The sequence below is a fragment of the Anomaloglossus baeobatrachus genome, chromosome 6 (genome assembly GCF_048569485.1).
Source record: "Anomaloglossus baeobatrachus isolate aAnoBae1 chromosome 6, aAnoBae1.hap1, whole genome shotgun sequence".
Lineage (NCBI taxonomy): Eukaryota > Metazoa > Chordata > Amphibia > Anura > Aromobatidae > Anomaloglossus > Anomaloglossus baeobatrachus.
In genome coordinates this window covers 257,911,196-257,934,854 of record NC_134358.1, presented here as the reverse complement: position 1 = coordinate 257,934,854, position 23,659 = coordinate 257,911,196, and the positions used below count along the sequence as shown (strand labels likewise).

At 43.9% G+C, this 23,659-nt stretch overlaps 1 protein-coding gene across 1 annotated transcript in view; it reads right to left on the bottom strand.

Moving 5' to 3' along the window:
- WRNIP1 (WRN helicase interacting protein 1) overlaps positions 1-23,659 on the bottom strand; it is a 127,881-nt gene that overhangs the window by 73,467 nt on the left and 30,755 nt on the right. The window contains exon 3 of the mRNA XM_075314816.1: positions 14,759-14,985. Coding sequence (XP_075170931.1) covers positions 14,759-14,985 — 227 coding nt within the window. The remainder of the gene's footprint in view (positions 1-14,758; positions 14,986-23,659) is intronic.

Below are 23,659 nucleotides of genomic sequence, written 5' to 3'. Positions count from 1 at the left end.
AGTGCGTAAAACACACTTAAAAAAACGCATTTACTCAAACATTTGAGTATCAACAAAGTTGGTTGAAAGACAGGAAGGACAACACATAGGAATTTTGTAGGTTATACCAGTGAAAAACACCCTTTAGTGCCACATGAAAGGCACTAGTGTCCAAGTGTACAATATGTGGGGGTGGGATATTACTTTGGATAACGTCCTGTTTGTTCTGCTTCCTGACTTCACAACAACTTAATGCATGCATCAAAAACGTGGCAAAAAACGCATCCAGCAAGGCCAGGCAGCAGACAGGGGCGGGAATAGATAGCAAAACCCAACCCACATGTTACATATTCTGTAGCTGCCATCGATCAAATAGCAGCACATTTCTGAAACTTTAATTGTATATATTTCTGATATAAAACATCCAATCTCAGAACAAAAGCTATGCTTACATTCAGCATCCTAGGGCCAGTATAGGACTGGCTTTACTTTATATATGAAAATCCTGCTGGTTGATTCTCTTTAAAGGGAATCTATCACTAGGATTTTGCCACCTAATCTGAGAGCAGCAGAATTGTAGGGGCAGAGATCCTGATTCCAGTAGTGTTTCACTTACAGGGCTGCTTAGGGTAGTTTTGACAAAATCACTGGATTAATCAGCAGTAGATTATCATTGGAGGAATACTTGGCGTGCTGCCAGGCAGTGCAGAATATTCATGAGCTCTGTATAACTGCAGCAGACTAAACATTGATTTTATCAAAATGACAGCAAACAGCCCAGTAAGTGACAGATTGCAGGATTCAGGGTCTCTGTCTCTACATTATTCTGCTCTCAGATAGGGGAGCAAAAACCTGGTGACAGATTCCCTTTAAGTGAACAATAATACTTCAGAGCCCTTGTGTCAGATGGAGATGAAACACAGGGGGTCAGGTTGAGCAGGTCAGACACTCAAACAAGTGTAAATAATGATTTATAGCAGAGCACTGCTTAGGCAACCTAAAATACATCTCACAACTCACATCACTATATCTGACAGGCAGCTGTCAAGAGAGAATTCTGCTAACAGAAGAGCACATCTATCTATTGCATTAGCCAAAAATACTGTATGGTAAATGTGTGCCTGCGTGGTCTACCACACTATGTCTGACACCCAGCCTTTATTCCTCATGCAGTCAGTGAACTTAGGACAGGATTACTGCATTTTCCTTCCACAGTCAGTCAACTTAGGACACGATGCTTCATGACTGCTAGCTAACAGGGTGATTATACAATAGTTACATTATAGTTCCGTCTGGATGTACACATTGAAATTCAGACAATGTAGAAAGGCACATCTGCTGGCTTCTTTTTGCGCAAACAGGGAGTCGAAAAAGAAACAAAGTAAGCAACAATTCTGTGCTATTGATCCAGTTGAATTTCCTTCGTAATACTCTTGGATGTCCTATGTCTAAAGTGGCACCATTTTCCAATTGAATTAACGAGATTCAAAATCTCTGCATTACAGATTAAGGTGCCTAATTTATTTATTTTTTTTTACTTCATGGTATAGAAAGAATTAACTGCCTATTAAGATGTGGAAACTGGCAGAGACAAGTGTTACTAAGAGAAGCTTAATGGATTTTGAAGTTGAACTCGAGACAACCTAATGGTGTGATCTTTAAACATGATTTATCTTTGATTTATTAAGGGTGATGTGGGTGACCACATATGACATATGGATTCACATTTGAGTGGTTGGTTTTGATGCTAAATAGATCCCAAGATTCTTTAACATTGACCATGAATAAAAGCATTAACACCAGAAACGCGTCGGCATCATGTGAACACAATGCAAATAGCATAAAAGAATTTTACTCTTCTAGAAATGTTTATGCTACTTTCTTTACTACATGAAGTGCCTCGTTGACTGCACAATTAAAGGGCGAAGATGAGGAGAGCTGGGCATATTTGCCTGGCCATCTTCATTTCCTTTGTAAGAGCTCACTCACACCACCGTATAAATCGGACATATGCCATTTGATTTTTTTTTTTTTGTAATCGGATAGCACACTGACCCATGTTATTCAATGATGGCATATGATGGCAAATGGCAGCTTGACGCTTGATTTTCCTCAATTCATGGGCAGTTATTTTGCGCCTTTTTTGCCCAACACGCTTCTTGCGACCCTGTTTGCTATTTGCCATGAAACGCTTGATTGTTCGGTGATCACGCTTCAAAAGTTTGGCAATTTCAACACTGCTGCATCCCTCTGCAAGACATCTCACAATTTTGGACATTTCAGAGCCCGTCAAATCTCTCATCTGACCCATTTTGGCAAAGGAAAGGAAGTTGCCTAATAATTAAGCACACCTTATATAGGGTGTTGATATCATTACACCACACCCCTCCTCATTACAGAGATGCACATCTCCTGATTTACTTAATTGGTAGTTGGCTCTCAAGCCTATACAGCTTGGAGTAGGACAACATGTATAAAAAGTATCATGTGATCAAAATACTCATTTGCCTAATAATTCTGCACACAGTGTACTTTAACCAAAAGAGTTGGATGGGGTCTGCCAGCCAAGTTCTTTAACAAGCTCACCCAATTATAAGTATGTTCTTTGAATCCCACAAATAATAGCACACCATTGTCCAAAATGTCTTTTTTCTTCTAAGCATGTACTGCAGCTACTAGATCCCAGAAATCCATGCAATGAAGCTACTGCTGCTCAGCTTTTGTGCCAATTCTAATACTGGAGAAGGCTTGCAACTCTGCAATTACTGAGCTAGCAAAGCACTTTATCCACTATATAAGTCAGCACTCAGCGGCCTCATTGTGCTCGTTTACGTGGTCTGAGACTTCATGGTTGAGTTGCTATTGTTTACAATTTTCAATAATACGATTCACAGTTGATCTTAGGATATTTCAGAGGGAAAAAATGTCATGAATGGGTTTCTTACAACATTGACATCCTATTGTAGTACCATGGTCAAATTCAGTGAAGTTTTTAGAAAGACCTATTATTACATAAATGTAAATAAAGGTAAACTGCAATGATAGGTGTTTGATTTTATGCACCTGTGGCAATAGAATTTAAAACCTAAATTCAGTGATAAAATGTGTGCCGGAATGCTTATGTTCATCTGGTATGTGTATACATAAAAATCCAGCATGTGGACTAGAAAATATCCAGGAGTTCTCCAAATCATAATGTGCATTTAAAGAGCAAGTGCCATCAACAAATAAATGGGGCAAGGCCTTCATACACAATGTCTAATTGTAGAAAGGTATCGTGAATAAGGTCACCTGGCACCTCTTAACCAACCTGGCACCACTACGTTATGTAGAGAGCACACGGACACCCGAATCATAGGTTTGTTGCCTAGTCGAGGAATAGGAATTGCTGAGATGTTTACCTTACAGCATCTAATAGAAGCATTAACAGAGAAGTCAGGTCTCACATAAGTGTATAAATTGGAAGAGTGCAATCTGAGAAAAATGAAGGGATTGCACTTGGACCAATGAGCCAGTGCAGATATGCAATTTTTTTTCACAGCTGTATTCGGCCTGACGAGTAAATTGCAGCAAGCGATCTGTACGGTGCGTAAAATAAAAAACTACATGCCATATGGGCCATTAGTATGGCATCTGATTTTTATGGATACATTACAATTCTGTAAGATGGGAAACTGTAAATGGTCCTGTAAAAGAGTAATAGCTGGTGAGTGAAAAAACAGATTGTACACGGACAGCACACGGATGACAAGTGAGAGAAAATCGTCACTTTTGACCCCAGCATTAGGCTACATTCACACGACCGATCCGTTTTTGCGGTCCGCAAAAATCGGCTCTTTTTTTCACGGATGCATCAGTGTGGCATCCGTTCCGTATACGGTCCGTGTGTCATCCGTGTGTCTTCCGTGTTTTTTTTGCGGACCGCAAAACAGGAAGCAGCAAGAAAGATAAATAGATGAGTAGATATAGAGATGGATAGATAGATATAGAGACAGAGAGATAGAGGAAAGAATGAATGAACAAACAGAGGGATAGATAGATAGATGAGAAAGACATATATAATGTCCCACCCCCCTGCATATTCAGCTGGAACCCTTTAGTGACTTTCATGTGCCACTAAAGGGTGCTTAGCCTTGCATTTAGCCAAAAAATAGATAAATAATTAAAAAAAAAAAATGACGTGAGGTCCCCTCTATTTCTTGTAGCCAGCTAGGGTAAAGCAAATGGCTGCAGCCTGCAAACCACAGCTGGAATCTTCACCTTGCTAGTAATCCAAAACAGAGGGCACCCCACGCTGTTATTTTAAATTAAATAATTTAAAACAAAAAACACGGGGTCCCCCCCATATTGGATCACCAGCCAAGGTAAAGCGGACAGCTGTGGTCTGGTATTCTCAGACTAGGGAGGTCCACTATTATTGGACACTCCACAGCCTAAAATAGCAGGCTACAGCTGCCCCAAAAGTGGCGCATCCATTAGATGCGCCAATCCTGGCGCTTTGCCCCAACTCATCCCGTTGCCCTGGTGCGGTGGCAAACGGGGTAATACATGGGGTTGATGCCAGATGTGTAATGTCACCTGGCATCAAGCCCTGTAGTTAGTGATGTCATGGCGTCTATCAGATACCCAACATCACAACCCAGTCAGTAATAAAAAAATAGACAAAAAAAGTTTTATTTGAAAAAACACTCCCCAAAACATTCCCTCTTTCACCAATTTATTGAAAAAAACAATCAAATCCGGGTCCGCCGGCGAAATCCAATAAGGGGATCCCACGACGATCCATACTATAGTCAATGTCCCAGTCAATGAAGAACAGAATGTTCCCCATTGACTGGGAGAGCCGAGCTGTGACCTGAGCTAACATCAATAGGTCAGCCCAGGTCACTGCAGGGGATGCGCTGCCAGGAGGTTAGATAAGACCATTACCTGCTGTGACGATCTCCTGCACTGCTGACGTCACCGCTGTCACTGACTTCCATTGTCCGCCGCGTTCTCAGCAAAGAATCGCGGGAGCCCGTGATGTCACCGCTAGTGACTCGGGCCGCCCATGAGACTTGATGTGAGAACGCGGCGGGCAGAGAAGGCAGTGACAACGCTGACGTCAGAGGAGGAGATCGATCGTCACAGCAGGTAATGACCTCATCTAACCTCCTGCCAGCGGGGATGACAGCTGCAGCGCTCGTCATCCCCGCGGCAGCCTGCGCTGCAGTGTGACAAGCTGCTGACACTGCGGGCAGACACTGACACGCTGCAGTGCGGGCAGCTGCGGGGCTGGCAGGGAGCGGGACACAGACTGCACGGGCAGTGATGAGAAGCAGCGCTCGTCATCCCAGCGGCTGCACGCGCTGCAGTGTGTGAAGCTGCTGATACTGCAAAAGGGGGGGCAGACACTGACACGCTGCAGTGCGAGCAGCCGCGGGGCTGGCAGGGAGCGGGACACAGAATGCACGGGCACGCGACGGAGGTCACACGGAAGTGCTTCCGTGCGGCTTCCGGGGATTTTGCGGGCCCATTGACTTGTATTGAGTCACGGTCCGTTATTACGGAACAGAATAGGACATGTTCCATAATAATGGAACGGACATACGGCATCCGATCTGTTTACTTGTATGATCGGATGCACACGGAAGTTCTTCCTTGTGCCATCCGATCCTACACAAAAGACATTGAAAAGATGGTCCTGTCCGTGGGTCCGCAAAAAAACAGGAACTGACCAGGACAAATTGAACGGTCATGTGAATGAGCCCTTAATTCTAATCTCCTTCACAAAATGAAATATTTTGTTTTCTATTATTCTAATAAAATAACCAAATGGTTTTGTTGAAATAAAATCTATCTGTATTTTGTTCTGCAGATAGCAAATATAACCAAAGTAACAGTATCGGCGTTACAAACAAGCCATGTTACTTGTGTTTCACATTGTGTGCTATGTGGTTAATAGGACAGGCTAAAATGATTGATATGCTAAGCACTGGCACAGGCAGAGTCGGGAATGAAACTCAAAGGGCTGAGGGAATCCCTTCTTGTACACACAGTAAAGTGATACCTTTGCATTCAATAACATTCTGTGCTTCCCAAAGTTTCCACAGAGCACGCACATGCTTCCCCTATTGAAATAGCTGAGTGGAAGACGGGAAAAATAATCAATCATTACTATACAGGACTGGTCATATCTGCAGAGCGGGACCAGGTATGCAGGTTCTACAGGCAAACAGCAAGTAAATTGGTTATAATATATATATATATATATATATATATATATATATATATATATATATATATATATATATATATATATATATATATATATATATATATATATATATATATATATATATATATATATATATATACACATATATATACATACATATATACACACACATACATACATACACACACACAGCAGTTCCCCAAGATCATATTCACACGACACAGCTTGGAGAACCGGAGATTATGGAATTTCATTCAAAAGATACAATGGAAATGCCAAGATTATCAATTTTTTCATAGTAATTTCCGTTTAGCATTGTGTGGGGACATCATGCTGTGCCCTAAGGGGCATGTGTGGGGACATCATGGTGTCGGGAAGAAGGGAAGAATGAGGGGGGGGGGGGCACTGTGTTAGGGTTGTATACTATGTAAAGGTGCTGTGTGGGACATCATGCTGCGTAGGGTGAGGGGTCGCTCTGTGGCGACGTACATCATACTGTATGGGGACATCCCGGGTGGGGAGGCTTTGTGGGGAGCTGTTTGGAGACATAATACTGTGCAAGGGAGCTGTGTGTAGATATTTTGCATGGGGGGCTGTGTGGGGATATAAAGCAATGTAAAGGGGATTTCCAGGGGTATCATTCTTCATGGGGGGGGGCTCTGTGGGACATCATACTGCATCGAGGACATCATACCATGTAGGGGCCTTTGTGGTGATATACTGCATTGGGGACATCATAGCGAGTAGAGCGCTTTGTGGACACATCTTACTGTGAGGGAACATTATACAGTTTGAGAGGGTCTGTGGTGACAACATACTATTTGAGGGGCTGTGTGGGGACATCATACAGTTTGTGGGTACCTCATATTGTGTTGATTAATGTAAAAACTATGACTAAAGGCCCCGTCACACTAAGCAACATCGCTAGCAACATCGCTGCTAACGAACAACTTTTGTGACGTTGCTAGCGATGTTGCTGTGTGTGACATCCAGCAACAACCTGGCCCCTGCTGTGAGGTCGTTGGTTGTTGCTGAATGTCCTGGGCCATTTTTAAGTTGTTGCTGTCCCGCTGTGAAGCACAGATCGCTGTGTGTGACAGCGAGACAGCAACAACTAAATGTGCAGGCAGCAGGAGCCGGCTTCTGCGGAGGCTGGTAACCACAGTAAACATCGGGTAACCAAGAAGCCCTGTCCTTGGATACCCGATATTTACCTTTGATACCAGCCTCCGCCGCTCTGTCAGTGCCGGCTCCTGCTCTGTGCACATGTAGCTGCAGGACACATCGGGTTAATTAACCCGATGTGTGCTGTAACTAGGAGAGCAGGGAGCCAGCGCTAAGCATTGTGCGCTGCTCCCTGCTCTGTGCACGTGTAGCTGCAGCACACATCGGGTAATTAACCCCATGTGTGCTGTAGCTAGGAGAGCAAGGAGCCAGCGCTAAGCATTGTGCGCTGCTCCCTGCTCTGTGCACGTGTAGCTGCAGCACACATCGGGTAATTAACCCCATGTGTGCTGTACTAGGAGAGCAGGGAGCCAGCGCTCAGTGTGCGCTGCTCCCTGCTCTCTGCACGTGTAGCTGCGTGAGCTGGTAACCAAGGTAAATATCGGGTTGGTTACCCGATATTTACCTTAGTTACCAAGCGCAGCATCTTCCACGCGGCGCTGGGGGCTGGTCACTGGTTGCTGGTGACAGCTCACCAGCAACTCGTGTAGCCACGCTCCAGCGATCCCTGCCAGGTCAGGTTGCTGGTGGGATCGCTGGAGCGTCGCAGTGTGACATCTCACCAGCAACTTCCTAGCAACTTACCAGCGATCCCCATCGTTGTTGGGATCGCTGGTAAGTTGTTTAGTGTGACTGGACCTTAACAGGAGCAGAATAATCTGAAAGGTTATATAAACCTTCTACAAACACAGGGAAGAACACTTTACATATATTAACATTATCAATGAGTCACCAACCTTAACCCCTTCTCGACCGGCCGATTTTGCGCTTTCCCTTTTTTTTGATCGCCATTCTTCTTACGAGAGACGTAATTTTTTTTATTTTTCAGTCAATCTGATCATGTGAGGGCTTGTTCTTTGCAGAATGAGCTGTACTTTTAAGTGAAACAATGAACTTTACCATATAGTGCACTGGAAAACGGCAACAAAAATCCAAATGCGGAAAAATTGCAAAAAAAGTGTGATTGCACTATTGTTTTTGAGATACTGTATTCTCTTCACTATATGGTAAAACTGATGTCGCTGTAAGTTCGTAGACAACAAACATGAATAGGCTTACTTTAATCTAAGGGGTTAAAAAAAAAAAAATCAGAAGTTTGTCCGAAAAAAAGTGGCGCACATTTTGCGCCATATTCTGCGACTCCTAGCATTCTCATTTTGCGTCTCGAGCTGACGTTTTTAACGGTACCATTTTTGCTACGTTTTGATCACCTGTTATTGTATTTTGCGCAAAATTTATGGCGACCAAAAAAAGTAATTTTGGCGTTTGGAATTTTTTTTGCCACTACGCTGTTTACCGATCAGATTGAATGATTTTATATTTTAAATCAGGTGTTTCTGAACGCGGCAATACCAAATATGTGTATATTTTTTAAACCCTTTAAAATTTTCAATGGGGTGAATGGGGGTGATTTGAACTTTTAGGTTTTTTTTTTTTCATTTTTCCAAATTTATTAATTTTTTTTTTTTTTTTTTTACTAGTCCCCTAAGGGGGTGATAACGATCAGCTGTCTGATCACTAATTCATTTCTCCTGATCAGAGCAGCATCGCTCAGACTGGGAGAAATGATCATCTCATGTTACAGCCAGTACTCGGACCTTAGTCATGTGAGTACATGACCCTGTGCTACCATGACAACCACCGGATCCATGTGATCATGTCACGTGACTTCTGGTGGAGGCCTTGTGAGTAAAATTATAGCGCGATCACTATTATAATGGTGCTGTCACATACTGACAGCGCCATTTGACAGCGTCATTTAAGGCGTTATAAGGCATAGGCGGAATACGATTCCACTCGTGCCTGCTAGCAGCAGGGGGAGATTAACTCTATGACTGTTAGGACGTAAGATGCCCGGGGTCGTTAAGGGGTTATAGTTTTGCCATGAACAAAGTGAATTTTAAAGTTCAATTTAAATCAATAAATCTTGGAATAATGATAAGTTCCACAACTGGAAGTTTAAAAATTAAATGTCCCTGTGCTGAGATAATCTTATAAATGTGTCACTGCTATGTGCTGTGTAATGGCCGTGTCTGACCATACAGGAATATAGTCTGATCATACCACATCTGGGCAGGGGAGGATGCAAAAGAGCATGAAGCTATTACAACACAGGATCATAGATGATTTTCTTTGTGAGGTAAAAACATTTCCCTGCCTGTTTTTGTTTTGTGTTTTTGTGCATCTTTTAGCGCAAAAAATGTTTGCGATCCTGTGCTGTAATGTCTAAATACTTTTTTTTTTTTTTTTTTTAATTCCTCCCCAACCCAAGAGCTGTGGTATGATGAGACCATGATCCTGGTTTCGTCAAACACATCCATTACACAGGACATAGTAGGAACACATTTAGAAGATCTCAGCACAGGAATATTTATAATAAAAAAAAAAAAAAAACATCCGATTTTAGAACTCATTATTATTCCAAGATCTATTGATTAAAAATAACTTAGTTTGTGGGAAAGGGAAAATCACTTTAAATCTGCTTAAGACTAAAGGCTACTTTACACACTGCGATATCGGTCCCGATATCGCTAGTGTGGGTACCCGCCCCCATCTGTTGCGTGACACGGGCAAATCGCTGCCCGTGCCGCACAACATCGCCCAGAGCCGTCACACATACTTACCTGTCCGGCGACGTCGCTGTGACCGGCGAACCACCTCCTTTCTAAGGGGGCGGTCCGTGCGGCGTCACTGAACCGCCGCCCAATAGCAGCGGAGGGGCGGAGATGAGCGGGACGTAACATCCCGCCCACCTCCTTCCTTCCGCATAGCGGCCGGGAGGCAGGTAAGGAGAGCTTCCTCGTTCCTGTGGCGTCACACACAGCGATGTGTGCTGCCGCAGGAACGAGAAACAACTTTGTTACTGCTGCAGTAACGATTTTTAAGAATGGACCCCCATGTCGCCGATTAGCGATTTTGCACGTTTTTGCAACGATGCAAAATCGCTTATCGGTGTCACACGCAACGGCATCGCTAATGCGGCCGGATGTGCGTCACAAATTCTGTGACCCCAACGACTCCGCATTAGCGATGTCGCAGCGTGTAAAGCCCCCTTTAGGCTATGTGCGCACCTAAAAGGTGCGCTTCAGAGCGCAGCTGAAAAGCTCCGTTCTGAAGCGCATGGTGCCGACGAGAACGTGCGCTCTGCCTGCAGCTCCTGCCATAGACAGAGTAGGGGCTGCCGGCAAAGCGCACGGAAGAAGTGACATGTCACTTCTTAGAACGCAGCGATTCGGGCAGCAGCCGAATTGCTGCGTTTTAATATGCCACGTGCGCACGGCCCCTGCACAATCTCCATAGACTGTGCAGGGGACGCAGGACGCATGCAGTTACGCTGCGCTACAAAGCGCAGCGTAACTGCATGAATTACGCACACGTGCGCACATAGCCTTAGTGATAAAAATAGATATATAAAAAAAATTTGGATCATCCCTCCACAACAGTCACGGTCTTTGATGTGGTCCATTGAGGAAAATAATTGCCCAACCCTGATCTAAACCATTACAGTGTAGCTCTGGCAGTATGTTTTGGGTCGAACAGAAATTGGTTGAACACAAATGCACATCCCAATTTTCAGATTTAAAAAACTATGTACCATTTCTTTTACACTTCACAAATACTTGCTACTTAGTGTTATCACATAAAATACCAATAAAATACATTTAAGTTTGTGGTGCAATGTAGAAAAAATTCACAGGGTATGGATACTTATCAAGGCAGTGTACATATGATAAAATAGGCTCATTTAGCAACGAATGGCTGGACCATTATGTTAACTGTACTAGAAAACATAAATCAACCACATTTTCAATACATGGCCTTGTGCGAACACTATAGTTTTTGCTGCATTTTGGGTGTAGTTTTGGTGCAGTTTGTGGCCCTAACCTGCATGCATTTCCTTCCCCAGCAAAATCTATGAGAATTTAGAAATACTGTGCGCACGTTGCTTCTTTTTTGCCTGCAGTTTTTGTTGAAGAAAAAAAAGAAGTAGCATGTCACTTCTTTTCTGGTAGCATGTCACTTCTTTTCTGCATTTTTCCATTGAATATAGTGAAAAAACGCATGGGCAAAAATGCACCGAAATGCGGCAAAAACGCACCGAAAGAGCGGCAGAAAAGCATACTTTTTTAATGAGTTTTCGCTTTTCTGCCAGAAGGGTGTGCTTTTTTGCTGAAGAAAAAAAACTATTTAGTGTGCGCACATAGCCTAAAGGGGTTTCCGGAATTACACTGTAAGGGTATGTGCACACTAGGCGTTTTTTTCATGCTGTGTTTTTGTGCGTTTGTCTTAAAAACCGCACTCACGGCAAAAAAACGCATGCGTTTTTACCGCGTTTTTGCTCACTGCGTTTGTAATCAGTAAACAATGCCATTAAAGATTGTTGATGAAAAAAAAAAAAAAAAAAAGGTCTGATGTCATTTCATTCTTCAATATGTTCTTCATTGTATGCAGGAGAGCAGACAGCTGCAGAACTAGTGTATGCAGGAGAGCAGACAAGCAGATAGCAGCTGCAGAACTACAAGGCTCAGCATCTTCCATCCAGGACTGTATGCAGGAGGTTTTTACCCAAAAAAAAATGACATGGGCTTCGCTATATTTTTGTATGCTAGCCAGGTACAGCAGGCAGGTACGGGCTGCCCCCAACCCCCAGCTGCCTATTTGTACCCGTTTGGCAATCAAAAATATAGAGAAGCCCCTTTTTTATTTTTTTTTTTTTTTATTTCATGACTTTCAAGAAATAATTTAAAAAAAAAAAAAAAGACGTGGGCTTCGCCCAATTTTTGAGTCCAGCCAGGTACAACTAGGCAGCTGTGGATTGGAATCCGAAGTGCAGGGTGCCCATGCTTTCTGGGCACCCCCGCTGAGAATTCCAATCCACAGCCACCCCAGAAAATGGCGCTTTCATAGAAGCGCCATCTTCTGGCGCTGTATCCAACTCTTCCAGCTGCCCTGATGTCGGGTAGCTCGCTGGGTAATAATGGGGTTAGGGCTAGCTGTATATTGTCAGCTGGCCCTAAGCCCGAAATTCATGATGTCATGCCAATATTAGACATGGCCGCCATGAATTTCTAGTAAAGATAAAAAAAACACAACACAGAAAAATATTTTTATTAGAAATAAAACACATCACAATTAGTGACGCCATCTTTATTGAAATAGAGGACCCCCCTTCGCACTAATCCTGGGTCAAGGGTCCTGCGCCGTCCAATCCGGATCCAATATCATCTGATCGGTTTGTGGGAAGGCAAAGCGATCAGATGATGTGTCAGGATCAAGGAAGTGAATCACATCACACAGCAGCTGATTGTATAAAAGCCGATTATACAATCAGCTGGTGCATCAGTGTATAAAAAAATAATGAATCACATCCGTGCTGATTACCGGCAGCTCCTAGAGTGATCGGATGAGAGTCTGATCCTGTCCCATCGCTGCAGGAGCTGCCGGTAATCAGCTGATGAAGTCTCCTGACGGCACGATCAGCTGATAAGTTAAGCCGGCCGGGCGCTAAAAAGCCGGCGTCACCGCGAGAATTACGATCAGCTGATGTCAGGTGACTGCATCAGGTGATCCATCGCCAGGTCCTGCAGTCATCGTACGTGCCCGGGGAGACTGCACATAGCCGGAGCAGCAGTACCGGGAGAGGAGCTGGGAGCGGGCACGGCACCAGTAGTCTGCAGACAGGTGAGTATGACATTTTTTTTTCTACTGTTTACTTTTGTTTTCGCCGCTGCCTCCACCTCCCGCCCAGACATGGCGCCGCACAGGAGCTGACATGGCGCCGGGCTGGTTGTGAAAGCAGCGGTGGCGGTACCGGGAGGATTCAAGCTTCTGTGTTTACCAACAGAAGGAATCCTCTTCCTGTACACGTCACTTTAGTACCCACCCCTTGCGTTTCACCCAATGGGTGAAAAACGCAGAAATAATTGACATGCTGCGTTTTTGTGGTCACCACAAAAACGCAGCTACAAAAAAACGCTGTGTGCGGACAGCAAAAATGAAAACTCAGACATTGCTGGGGAAGCAATGTAACTGCGTTTTCAGCGCAAAAACGCGGTAAAAAACGCCACTAAAAACGCAGCAAAAACGCCTAGTGCACACAAGGCCTTATTAACCAAAGGGCTTCTGACATACATAATAACAAATTCAGCTATACATGTCCATACAGCACATGTGACCACTGCATCCAATCATTGAGTATGCAGAACATTAAGCAGGTGGATCACAGAAGCCCCTGCTGTGCCCAATGATTGGCTGCAGCAGTGATATGCACTATACAAAAACAAAAGCAAATCCAGCGCCTTGGCAAGGAGACTCGAGTGATAAAACTCCAAACTTTATTGTATCAAAATTAAAAAAATACAGACCACTATGTGGGGGGACAAGAAAAAGTGATCCACAGACAGAGGAAAAATTCCTACATGTTTCGACCAGTAGAGGTCTTAGTCTTAGTCATTTGCTTTTGTTTTTGCACCGTATGTTCCTGCCTAAGTCCGGGCGTTTTCCTGCGCGCCGCCGGTTCTCCATGGAGTGAAGAGGGGTGAGCTGGAACTCTTTTCTATTTATTCTGATATGCACTATAGTCATGAGGTAACCGCTGAAGCTAACAAACACTGGAGCTGCGGTGGAGAATTAGAACTATGAGCAGAGCAAGTGTAATTCCCGACACTCCCTTCAATGGTAGCTAATTGTTTTTTAGTTAATAAATATCTGAGAGGAACCAAAAACATTATAAGGTTTCTTACTGAAATATAACAGCCAAAATTGTGCAGGTGTAAAATGTTAAGGTTGTGAACACACACTGTGCTTTTAGCGCGCTTTTTTTTTTTTTTTTTTTTAAGTGTTTTTAGTGCAGTTGTCACAAAACTGCAAGCAAATCCTGTTGCCAGCAAAGTCAATGAGAAATCTGAAGTATAGTGTAGATGTTGAGCTTTTTTTCCTTGCAGATTTGGTGCAGAAAATACTCTGCAGCATGTCAATTCTTTCAGCATTTTTCCATGTTTCTTACCATTGAAAGCAAGGAATAACACATTCAAAAATGCATCAAATGCACTCGTTTTTGAGCTGCGTTTTTCCTGCTAAGAGATACAAAAATGGTGCAGAAATTTCTGTAACCAAATACTCAATGTGTGCACATAGCCTAAGGAGCGATCGAACTATTGAGGCTTATCAATTCATTAAAGTAGCAGTAAGTACCCTAATGTGTGCACACATATTCTGCTGCAATAAGTTGCTACTCCACATCCCCCCTCCCTTTCCACCTCCCCTTTTCTGGCCACTTGACAAGTTTGACCCTTCTTTTTTTGTGTACCAATGCCTGTCTGTTGCTCTATCACTTACTCTGAAGCGTCACTGCCCTCAGCCTGTTCATTCTCCTGCAGAACCTGGATGCCCAAGGAGTGCACAGCTCGTCTTAAGATCATCTCCATCGCTTCAACAGAGATCTTCTCCAGAACAATAACTCTGCAGCGGCTTAACAACGCAGTGTTCACCTGGAAAGAGGGATTCTCTGTTGTTGCTCCAATAAGAGTGATTGTTCCACACTCGACGTGTGGCAAAAAAGTGTCCTGGGCATGGGAGGAAAGCAAAAAGAACATCTCAAGTATCCTGAGTAAGTACACACATCTCAACATACAAACTGCACAGACTAAAGTGAGGAAATACTTGTCTACAGGTTACATATGTGATGTCAAATATATTTGGGATTCTTTTAGTCAGTGGAATGTATATGGGTATATATAAGAAGATAGGAAGCCGCAAAATACTACACATTGCACCCATTTCATGAGGGATTAGAATTATGGCAAGATCTGCGAGCTTGACCTTACAATCTGAAGTGTCTGACAGCTTCCAACCTTATCTTCTAGTATGCCAGGTCAGCTTGTGTATCCACTAGAATACAGGCACTTCTTTCACCCTACGATAATCTTACCGTCTATTTTGGTAAATTTGATTGAGTACATGATCTTGACACACTAAGGCACTAGACATTTTTGCTGCGTTTTTAGCGGCGTTTTTGTGCTGAAAACGTTGTGACATTGCTTCCCCAGCAAAATCTATAGTTTTTCAGAAGTGTTGTCCGCACACAGCGTTTTTTTGTAGCTGCGTTTTTGTGGTGACCACAAAAACGCAGCATGTCAATTATTTCTGCGTTTTTCACTCATTGAATGTAGTGCACAAAAACGCAACCAAAAACGAAGTAAAAACGGCGCCCTTTTTTGCGGACAAAAACACAACGCAGCGTGAAAAAACGCCTAGTGTGCACATAGCCTTAGACTGAAGTTAACTACTGCAGCCCATATTACTAATCATAATATAATGATAATATTTAATAATATTTATTCATTTATATAGCGCTATTAATCCCACAGCGCTTTACATATACATTTTATCATAATTCCTTACTCATCCAAGAAGGGGCTGCAACAATTAATATTGTAAAATTGATTTCCATATAGATTAAAGTCTTTTCCATATTTAGACCTTTCTCAGTAACATAGATCTCCTCAAAACAACATTTACAATTTATTTATTCATTTTTTTTTTAATCTTAATTTATCAGACGTATTAATGGCTGTAAGTTTATCACAAATTGTGGATAATAGTATCACCCGTATCAAATTACCATAACCTGTAACGGTAGGAAGGGATATTAGCATCCATGGGATATTCCTATCCACAGGACATGTCATAAATGTCTGATAGATGTGGGTTTCACCTCTGGGACCCACATCTATTTTGAGAGCAGGGCCCCATAGCATGATTGGAGTATAGAGAAGTGGCTACACAGGAGTGATTCTCTCCATACACTTGTATGGGATCTGTATAAACTACCAAGTTCATGGCCACCGTTCAACAGCGCTTGATGGAACCATCCATGAGACTTAAGGGGGCTTTACGCGCTAGCGATATCGGTACAGATATCGCTAGCGCGCGTACCCGCCCCCATCGTTTGTGCGACATGGGCATATCGCTGCCCGTCGCGCACAAAATTGCGCTCCCCCATCACACGACTTACCTTCCCTGCAACGTCGCTCTGGCCGGCGATCCGCCTCCTTTCTAAGGGGGATGGTTGTTCGGCGTCACACGGCAGGCGTCCAATAGAAGCAGAGGGGCGGAGATGAGCGGGACGTAACTTCCCGCCCACCTCCTTCCTTCCGCATAGCCAGTGGAGGCAGGTAAGGAAATGATCCTCGCTCCTGCGGTGTCACACATACCGATGTGTGCTGCCGCAGGAACGAGGAACAACATTACGAATGAGAGGTAAACAATTTTTTGTTTTAGGACGACCTCTCAGCGGCAAACGCACATAAGTGTCACACGCTGCGATATCGTTAATGACGCCGGATGTGCGTCACAAACAACGTGACCCCGACGATAATTCGTTAACGATATCGTAGTGTGTAAAGCCCGCTTTAGGTCTTAGAATTTCTTGTCATATCCTGTGGATAAGCTTTAAAATGTTCAAGGTGGCAATACCCCTTTTGGGAAGAAAGTGCCATAACAAAGAATGTAGTTTTCACTGTGATTTTTCATCAAGAGTTTCACAGTTGGTCTTGTGACATTCAATAATATGCAGCTCAGTGGTAAGACCGAGTGTCAGATGCCGGATTAACCCCGCAGACTGTTTTCACCTTCCTGACCAGGCCAATTTTTCCAATTCTGACCAGTGTCACGTTGACAGGTTATAACTCTGGAGCACTTCAATAGATCCAGTGATTCTGAGACTGTATTTTTGCGATATATTATACTTCATATTAGTGGTAAATTTAGGAAAACAATCGGAAATTTGGCAAATTCTCTATTTTCAAACTTTTAATTTTTATTTCTTTAAACCAGACACTTATGTCAGAGAAAATAGTTAATAAATAACATTTCCTACGTGTCTACTTTACATCAGTGCAATTTTTTAAAACAATTTTTTTTGTTAGGAAGTTAGAAGGAGTCAAAGTTTAAATCAGCAATTTCTCATTTTTCCAACAAAATTTACAAAACCATTTTTTTTAGGGACCAAATCAGATTTGAAGTGTCTTTGAGCGGCCTAGGTGACAGAAAATACCCAAAAGTGACACCAGGCTAAAAGCTGCACCTGTCACACTGCTCAAAACCACATCCAAGAAGTTTATTAATCCTTTAGGTGCTTCACAGGAACCAAAGCAATGTGGAAGGAAAAAAAAATGAAAACTTTACTTTTTCCCCCAAAGAATGTCACTTTAGCACCAAATTTTGCATTTACACAAGAGTAAGAAGAGAAAATGCACAGTAAAATTTGTTGTGCAATTTCTCCTAAATACGCCAATACCCAATGTGTGGTGGAAATCTACTGTTTGGACGCACGGTAGGGCTCAGAAGGGAAGGAGCGCAAAATTGGAATAGATAGCGGATGCATATCATCTTTGGTAGGCTCCTGGACCTCCCCCACAAGTGACCCCATTTTGTAAACTAGACCCCTCAAGGAATTTATCCAGATATTTGGTGAGCATGTTGAACCAACAGGTGCTTCACAGAATTTTAAAACATTGAGCCGTAAAAATGATGAAAATACATTTTTAACCACAAAAAAGTGTTGCTTTAACGCCACAATTTTCATTTTCATTAGGGTAATCTCCTGAGTACTAGAATACTCCATATCCTGTGGTTGAAAACTACTTTTGAGGCATAGTACAAAGTGAAGAAGGGAAGGAGCGCCACACTGAAGTTCAGATTTAGTTGAAATGGTTTACAGCTGCCATGTCACATTGGCAACACCCTTGATGTGCCAAAACAGCACAAACCCTCTACAAGTTACCCCATTTTACAACTGCACCCCTCAATGAATTCATCCAGGGGTGCAGTGAACATATTGACAATACAGGTGTGTCACAAAATGTTATACTATTGGGCGGTGAAGAAAAAATAATTACATTTTTACCACTATCATGTTGTCTTAACCCCAGATTTCCAATTTTCACAAGGGGAATAGGTAAAAAAAAAAGCCCCATAATGTGTTACACAATTTCTACTGAATGTGGCAACACCCCGCATTCTTTGCAAGTGACGTTTTTAGTGGTACCATTTATTTCTCTTTACAACTTCGGATCAGTTTTTGAACAGATCTTGCTTCTTGTTTACTATAACAAACATGTACATATACATAACACATACATACATACACATATATATATATATATACACATACATACATACATACATATATATTATATTATATTATATATATATATACACACACACACACACACACACACACACACACACACACACACACACAGACACACACACATTTTTATTTTTTTTTTCTTACAAGAAGGGGGACAAACTAAAAAAAAAAAAAAAAAGAAAAAAAAAAAAGCTTAAAAATAAGCATGATTTTTTTTCTTCATTAAAAATGCATACAGTGGTACCTCGCTTAAACGAGTAACCCACTTAACGAGAATTTCGCTTAACAAGCAAAGCTTTCTGTAAATTTGTAACCCGCTTTACGAGAAAGCTTTGCTGTACAAGCGAAATCCTCACCTCAGACACTTCCGGTTCCGTCCATCCACCACGCTCTAACCCGCACTTGCAGTCTACACAAACACACACATGTACGCACAAACACACACAAACATACACGCACTCACACACATACAGTATTATGCTCACCTTACCTTCCGTTCCACCGCCGGGCTCATGGTTCTTGTAATTCCCGGGTACATCGCGACGAACTACAAGTACCATGAGGCCGGCGGTGGAACGGAAGGTAAGGTGAGCATATAATATCTGTACCTTCCGTTTCATCGCCGGTCTACTGTAGTGCGCTGCTCTGCTCCGCTCCACTCCAGGCATCGGTATCCATAGCAACAAAGCAGAAACTTCCTGGTTCCTGTCACCGCTTGTCAAAGGCAGCGTGCTTGCCAATCAGAGGCAAGCGGCTCTGCCTTTGATGTCAGCGCTCTGGCAGGAAGTTCCGCCCTCGTCGTTATGGTTACCTGATACACGGCCCGCACCGGAGAACAGCAAGTCCCAGGAGACCGGCGATGGAACGGAAGGTAAGGTGAGCATATAATATGTGCGTGTGCATGTGTGTGTTTGTACATGTGGGGAATGATAGAATAGGGGACCAGGATGGGACATTTAACAGATTGTGGAACGAATTGTCAGCATTGCAATGATTTCCTATGGGAAATCTTGCTCTGCTGAACGAGTAACTTGATTAACAAGCACAGTCCCAGAACGGATTGTTCTCGTTAAGCAAGGTTCCACTGTATATGCATATATATCTATAAAAAGGACATTTTTGTGTACTCACCGTAAAATGTCTTTCTTGGAGCCTTTCATTGGGGGACACAGACATTGGGTATATGGTGTCTCCAGGGGACGCGTGACACTAGGTTTGAAAAAAGTGTTAGCTCGTCCTCCCACAGCATATAACCCCAGCTAGGCGGGAACTAGCTCAGTTTGTTGTAAAAGCAGTAGGAGAAGGACAACCAAAACCACAAGGGCGGGAGCTGTGTCCCCCAATGAAAGGCTTCAAGAAAGACAATTTACGGTGAGTACACAAAAATGCCCTTTCCTTTCTCGCCTTTTCATTGGGGGACACAGACATTGGGACGTCCCAACGCAGTCCCTGGGTGGGAACTGAACTATTAACAGTGTAGAACATCAGCCTAAGAGCTGACTAACGAGTGCAACTGCAGTGAACACACATCAACACTGTCAAGAAACCGAGCAGTGGCCACTTATAAATGGGCCACTGCCGCCTGAAGGACTTGTCTTTCAAGAGCAGCATCCGTGGAGGCATGCGTATGCACTCTGTAGAATTTTGTAAACGTGTGCACACTGGACCAGGTAGCGGCCTTGCAAAGTTGGGCCGCCGAAGCCTGATGGCGGATAGCCCAGGAGGCACCCACTGCTCGTGTAGAGTGGACCTGCACAGATTGAGGGGGAACGACACCTCGTGCTTTGTAAGTTTCACACATGGCAGTCCTGATCCTTCGAGAAATCGTGGATTTGGAAGCCCTGTCGCCCTTTTTGTGTCCTTCTGAGAGGAGGAAAAGGGCATCGGACGTGTGCAACGTCGCTGTTCTGGAGATGTAGATCCGCAGAGCCCTGACAAGATCAAGAGTGTGAAGCAGGGCTGTGGAGTCGGAGTCGGAGTCGTGGAGTCGGAGTCGGAGCTCATTTTGGTGGAGTCGGAGTCGGTATAAAATGCACCGACTCCGACTCCTAAAATATATAATAAATTGGGGACAGGAGTGCAATGCAGAATGTGCTGAATATTTTACTAAATAATAACATTTAGTATAATGCTTATATTTAAGTGAAAAATTTATTGTAGTACAATGTGAACATCAGACATTTAATTGTTCTTATGATACAATAATCAAGATATTTGGATAGAACATAAAATATTTATTGGAATACAACTTTAGAACACAAAAAACTAATAAATTGTAAATATGTAAAATATATATATATATATATATATATATATACAGTGTATATACACACACAAGATATATATGTAATCTACTGTATATTACATAGTGTATTACATATTTACAATTTATTACAGTTTTTTGTGTTCTAAAGTTGTATTCCAATAAATATATTTTATGTTCTATCCAAATATCTTGATTATTGTATCATAAAAATTATTAAATGTCTGATGTTCACATACACATATTCATGTACTACAATAAATTTTTCACCTAACTATAAGCAATATATGTAGGAGTTGGAGTCGGAGCCGGAGTCGGAGTCGGAGCCGGAGTCGGAGTCGGTGCAAGAGAATTTGAGGAGTCGGAGTCGGAGTCGGAGTCGGAGTCGAAGGTTTGGCTTACCGACTCCACAGCCCTGGTGTGAAGGGCTTTCTTAAAAGGAGTGGACCGGGGCCGTGCAGAATGACGGCAACACAATGTCCTCATTCAGGTGGAAAGAGGATACGACCATTAGAAGGAAGGCGGGGGGGGGAAGGCCGAAGGACCACCTTATCATGATGGAATATCAGGTAAGGTGAGCGACAGGACAGAGCTGCCAGTTCGGATACTCGCCTGATAGAGGTGATAGCGACTAAAAAGGCAACTTTCCAAGACAGCCGTTGAAGAGAGATTTCTCTCAAGGGTTCGAAAGGAGGAAGCTGAAGTGCTCCGAGAATCAAATTCAGATCCCAGGGATCTAAGGGGTGATGATAAGGGGGGACCAAATGCGCCATCCCTTGAAGAAAGGTACGGACCTGAGGGCGAGAAGCCAGCTGCTTCTGGAAAAAAATTGACAAGGCAGAAACTTGTCCTTTAAGGGTATTGAGAGCAAGATCCGAGTCCATACCGTCTTGCAAAAAGGCAAGAACATTAGGGATTGAAAAGGTAAGGGGCGACAGATTATAACGGTCACACCAGGACAGATAGGTCTTCCAGGTCCTGTGATAAATGCTGGCGGAGGAAGGCTTGCGAGCATTAAAGCATGGTAAGAACTACCCTGGAAGAAAGACGCGACTTGGCTAGAATCACGGATTCAAGCGCCACGCCGTCAAATGCAGCTGTGCTGTATTCTGGTGGAATATTTGACCTTGCGACAGAAGATCCGGGCGGTCGGGAAGACGCCAGGGAGTGTCGCCGAGAAGGTGGAGGAGCTCTGGAAACCAGGCTCTTCTGGGCCAATCCGGGGCCACGAGGATCACCGGGACTCCCTCCGCTTTGATTTTCTTGATTACTCTCGGAATGAGAGGGAACGGAAGGAAAACGTATGACAGGCAAAACTGCGACCACGGGAGGACTAGAGCGTCGGAGCCGAGCGCTAGCAGGTCTCTCGACCGGGATACGAAGGGATGTACTTTGGCATTTAGCAGAGACGCCATGAGGTCCACATCTGGGAGCCCCCAACGAAGAGTGATCTGATGGAACACCTCGTCGTGGAGGGACCATTCCCCTGCCTCTAGACCTTGCCTGCTGAGAAATTCTGCGGCCCAGTTGTCTATCCCCGGAATATGGACAGCTGAAATAATGGGAATGTGCATCTCTGCCCAAAGAAGAATCCTGGAGACTTCTTTCATCGCTGCCCTGCTGCGAGTTCCTCCCTGACGGTTGACGTAAGCCACAGCCGTGGCATTGTCTGACTGGATCCGAACCGGGAGGCCCAGAAGCAAGGGTTGAAAGGTCTGAAGGGCCAGAAATATGGTCCTGATCTCCAGAACGTTGATATGAAGAGATCGCTCAGGGTGAGACCAGCGTCGGTGAGCAGTGTGGTGGAGAAACACCGACCCCCAGCCTAACAGGCTGGCATCTGTCATTACTATGTGTCAGTGGACAGGGCGGAAGGACTTCCCCTGGGATAGGGATGAGACCGGAGTCCACCAGACGAGGGAGCTGAGGGCAGTCCGAGATAAGCGGACTGACGGGTCTAGAGAGGCTGGATTCTTGTCCCAAGAGGACAGAAGATCCAATTGCAGAGGGCGCAAATGGAATTGGGCAAACGACATGGCTTCCATGACTGCTACCATCTTGCCTAACACTCTCATCCCACTCCGGAGGGATGTGTAACGGCGGGAGCGGAGGAATTGGGCGGCCCAGATCAGGGAAGACCTCTTGTCTTCTGGAAGAAAAACCCCGGGCCTGAACCGTGTCTATCAGCATACCTAAAAAGGTGATGCGCTGATGAGGAATGAGGGATGACTTGTTGAAGTTGAGAAGCCACCCTAGCCTTGAGAGTGTGTCTGGGCAAATTTGCACGCTTTCTGAGCAAACTTGAGGAGAGCTCCCCTTGACAAGTAGTTCGTCCAAATAGGGAACGACCAGAACGCCTCTGGGTTGCAAAATGGGCATGATGGCCGCCATGACCTTTGTGAACACCCGAGGCGCAGTAGCCAGTCCAAAGGGAAGGACCCTGAATTGAAAATGGCGGTGTCCTATGGCAAAACGAAGGAACCGTTGTTGCGATACACATATGGGAATGTGTAAATAAGCTTCTTGAATGTCTATGGAAGCTAGGAATTCTTCCGGTTCCATAGCAGCTAGTACGGCTCGCAATGATTCCATTCGGAAGGTCCGAATCCGTACGGACCTGTTTAGCCTTTTGAGGTCCAGGATAGGACGGACAGAGCCATCGTTTTTGGGGACGACAAAGAGATTTAAATAGAAACCTATGCCGCGCTGTTCCAGGGGCACTGGAATGATAACGTTTGCTTTTTGCACAGAGGCTATGGCCTGACATAAGGCCTGGCTTTGCGTTGTGGACTTTGGAAGCCGAGAACGCAGAAACCTGTTG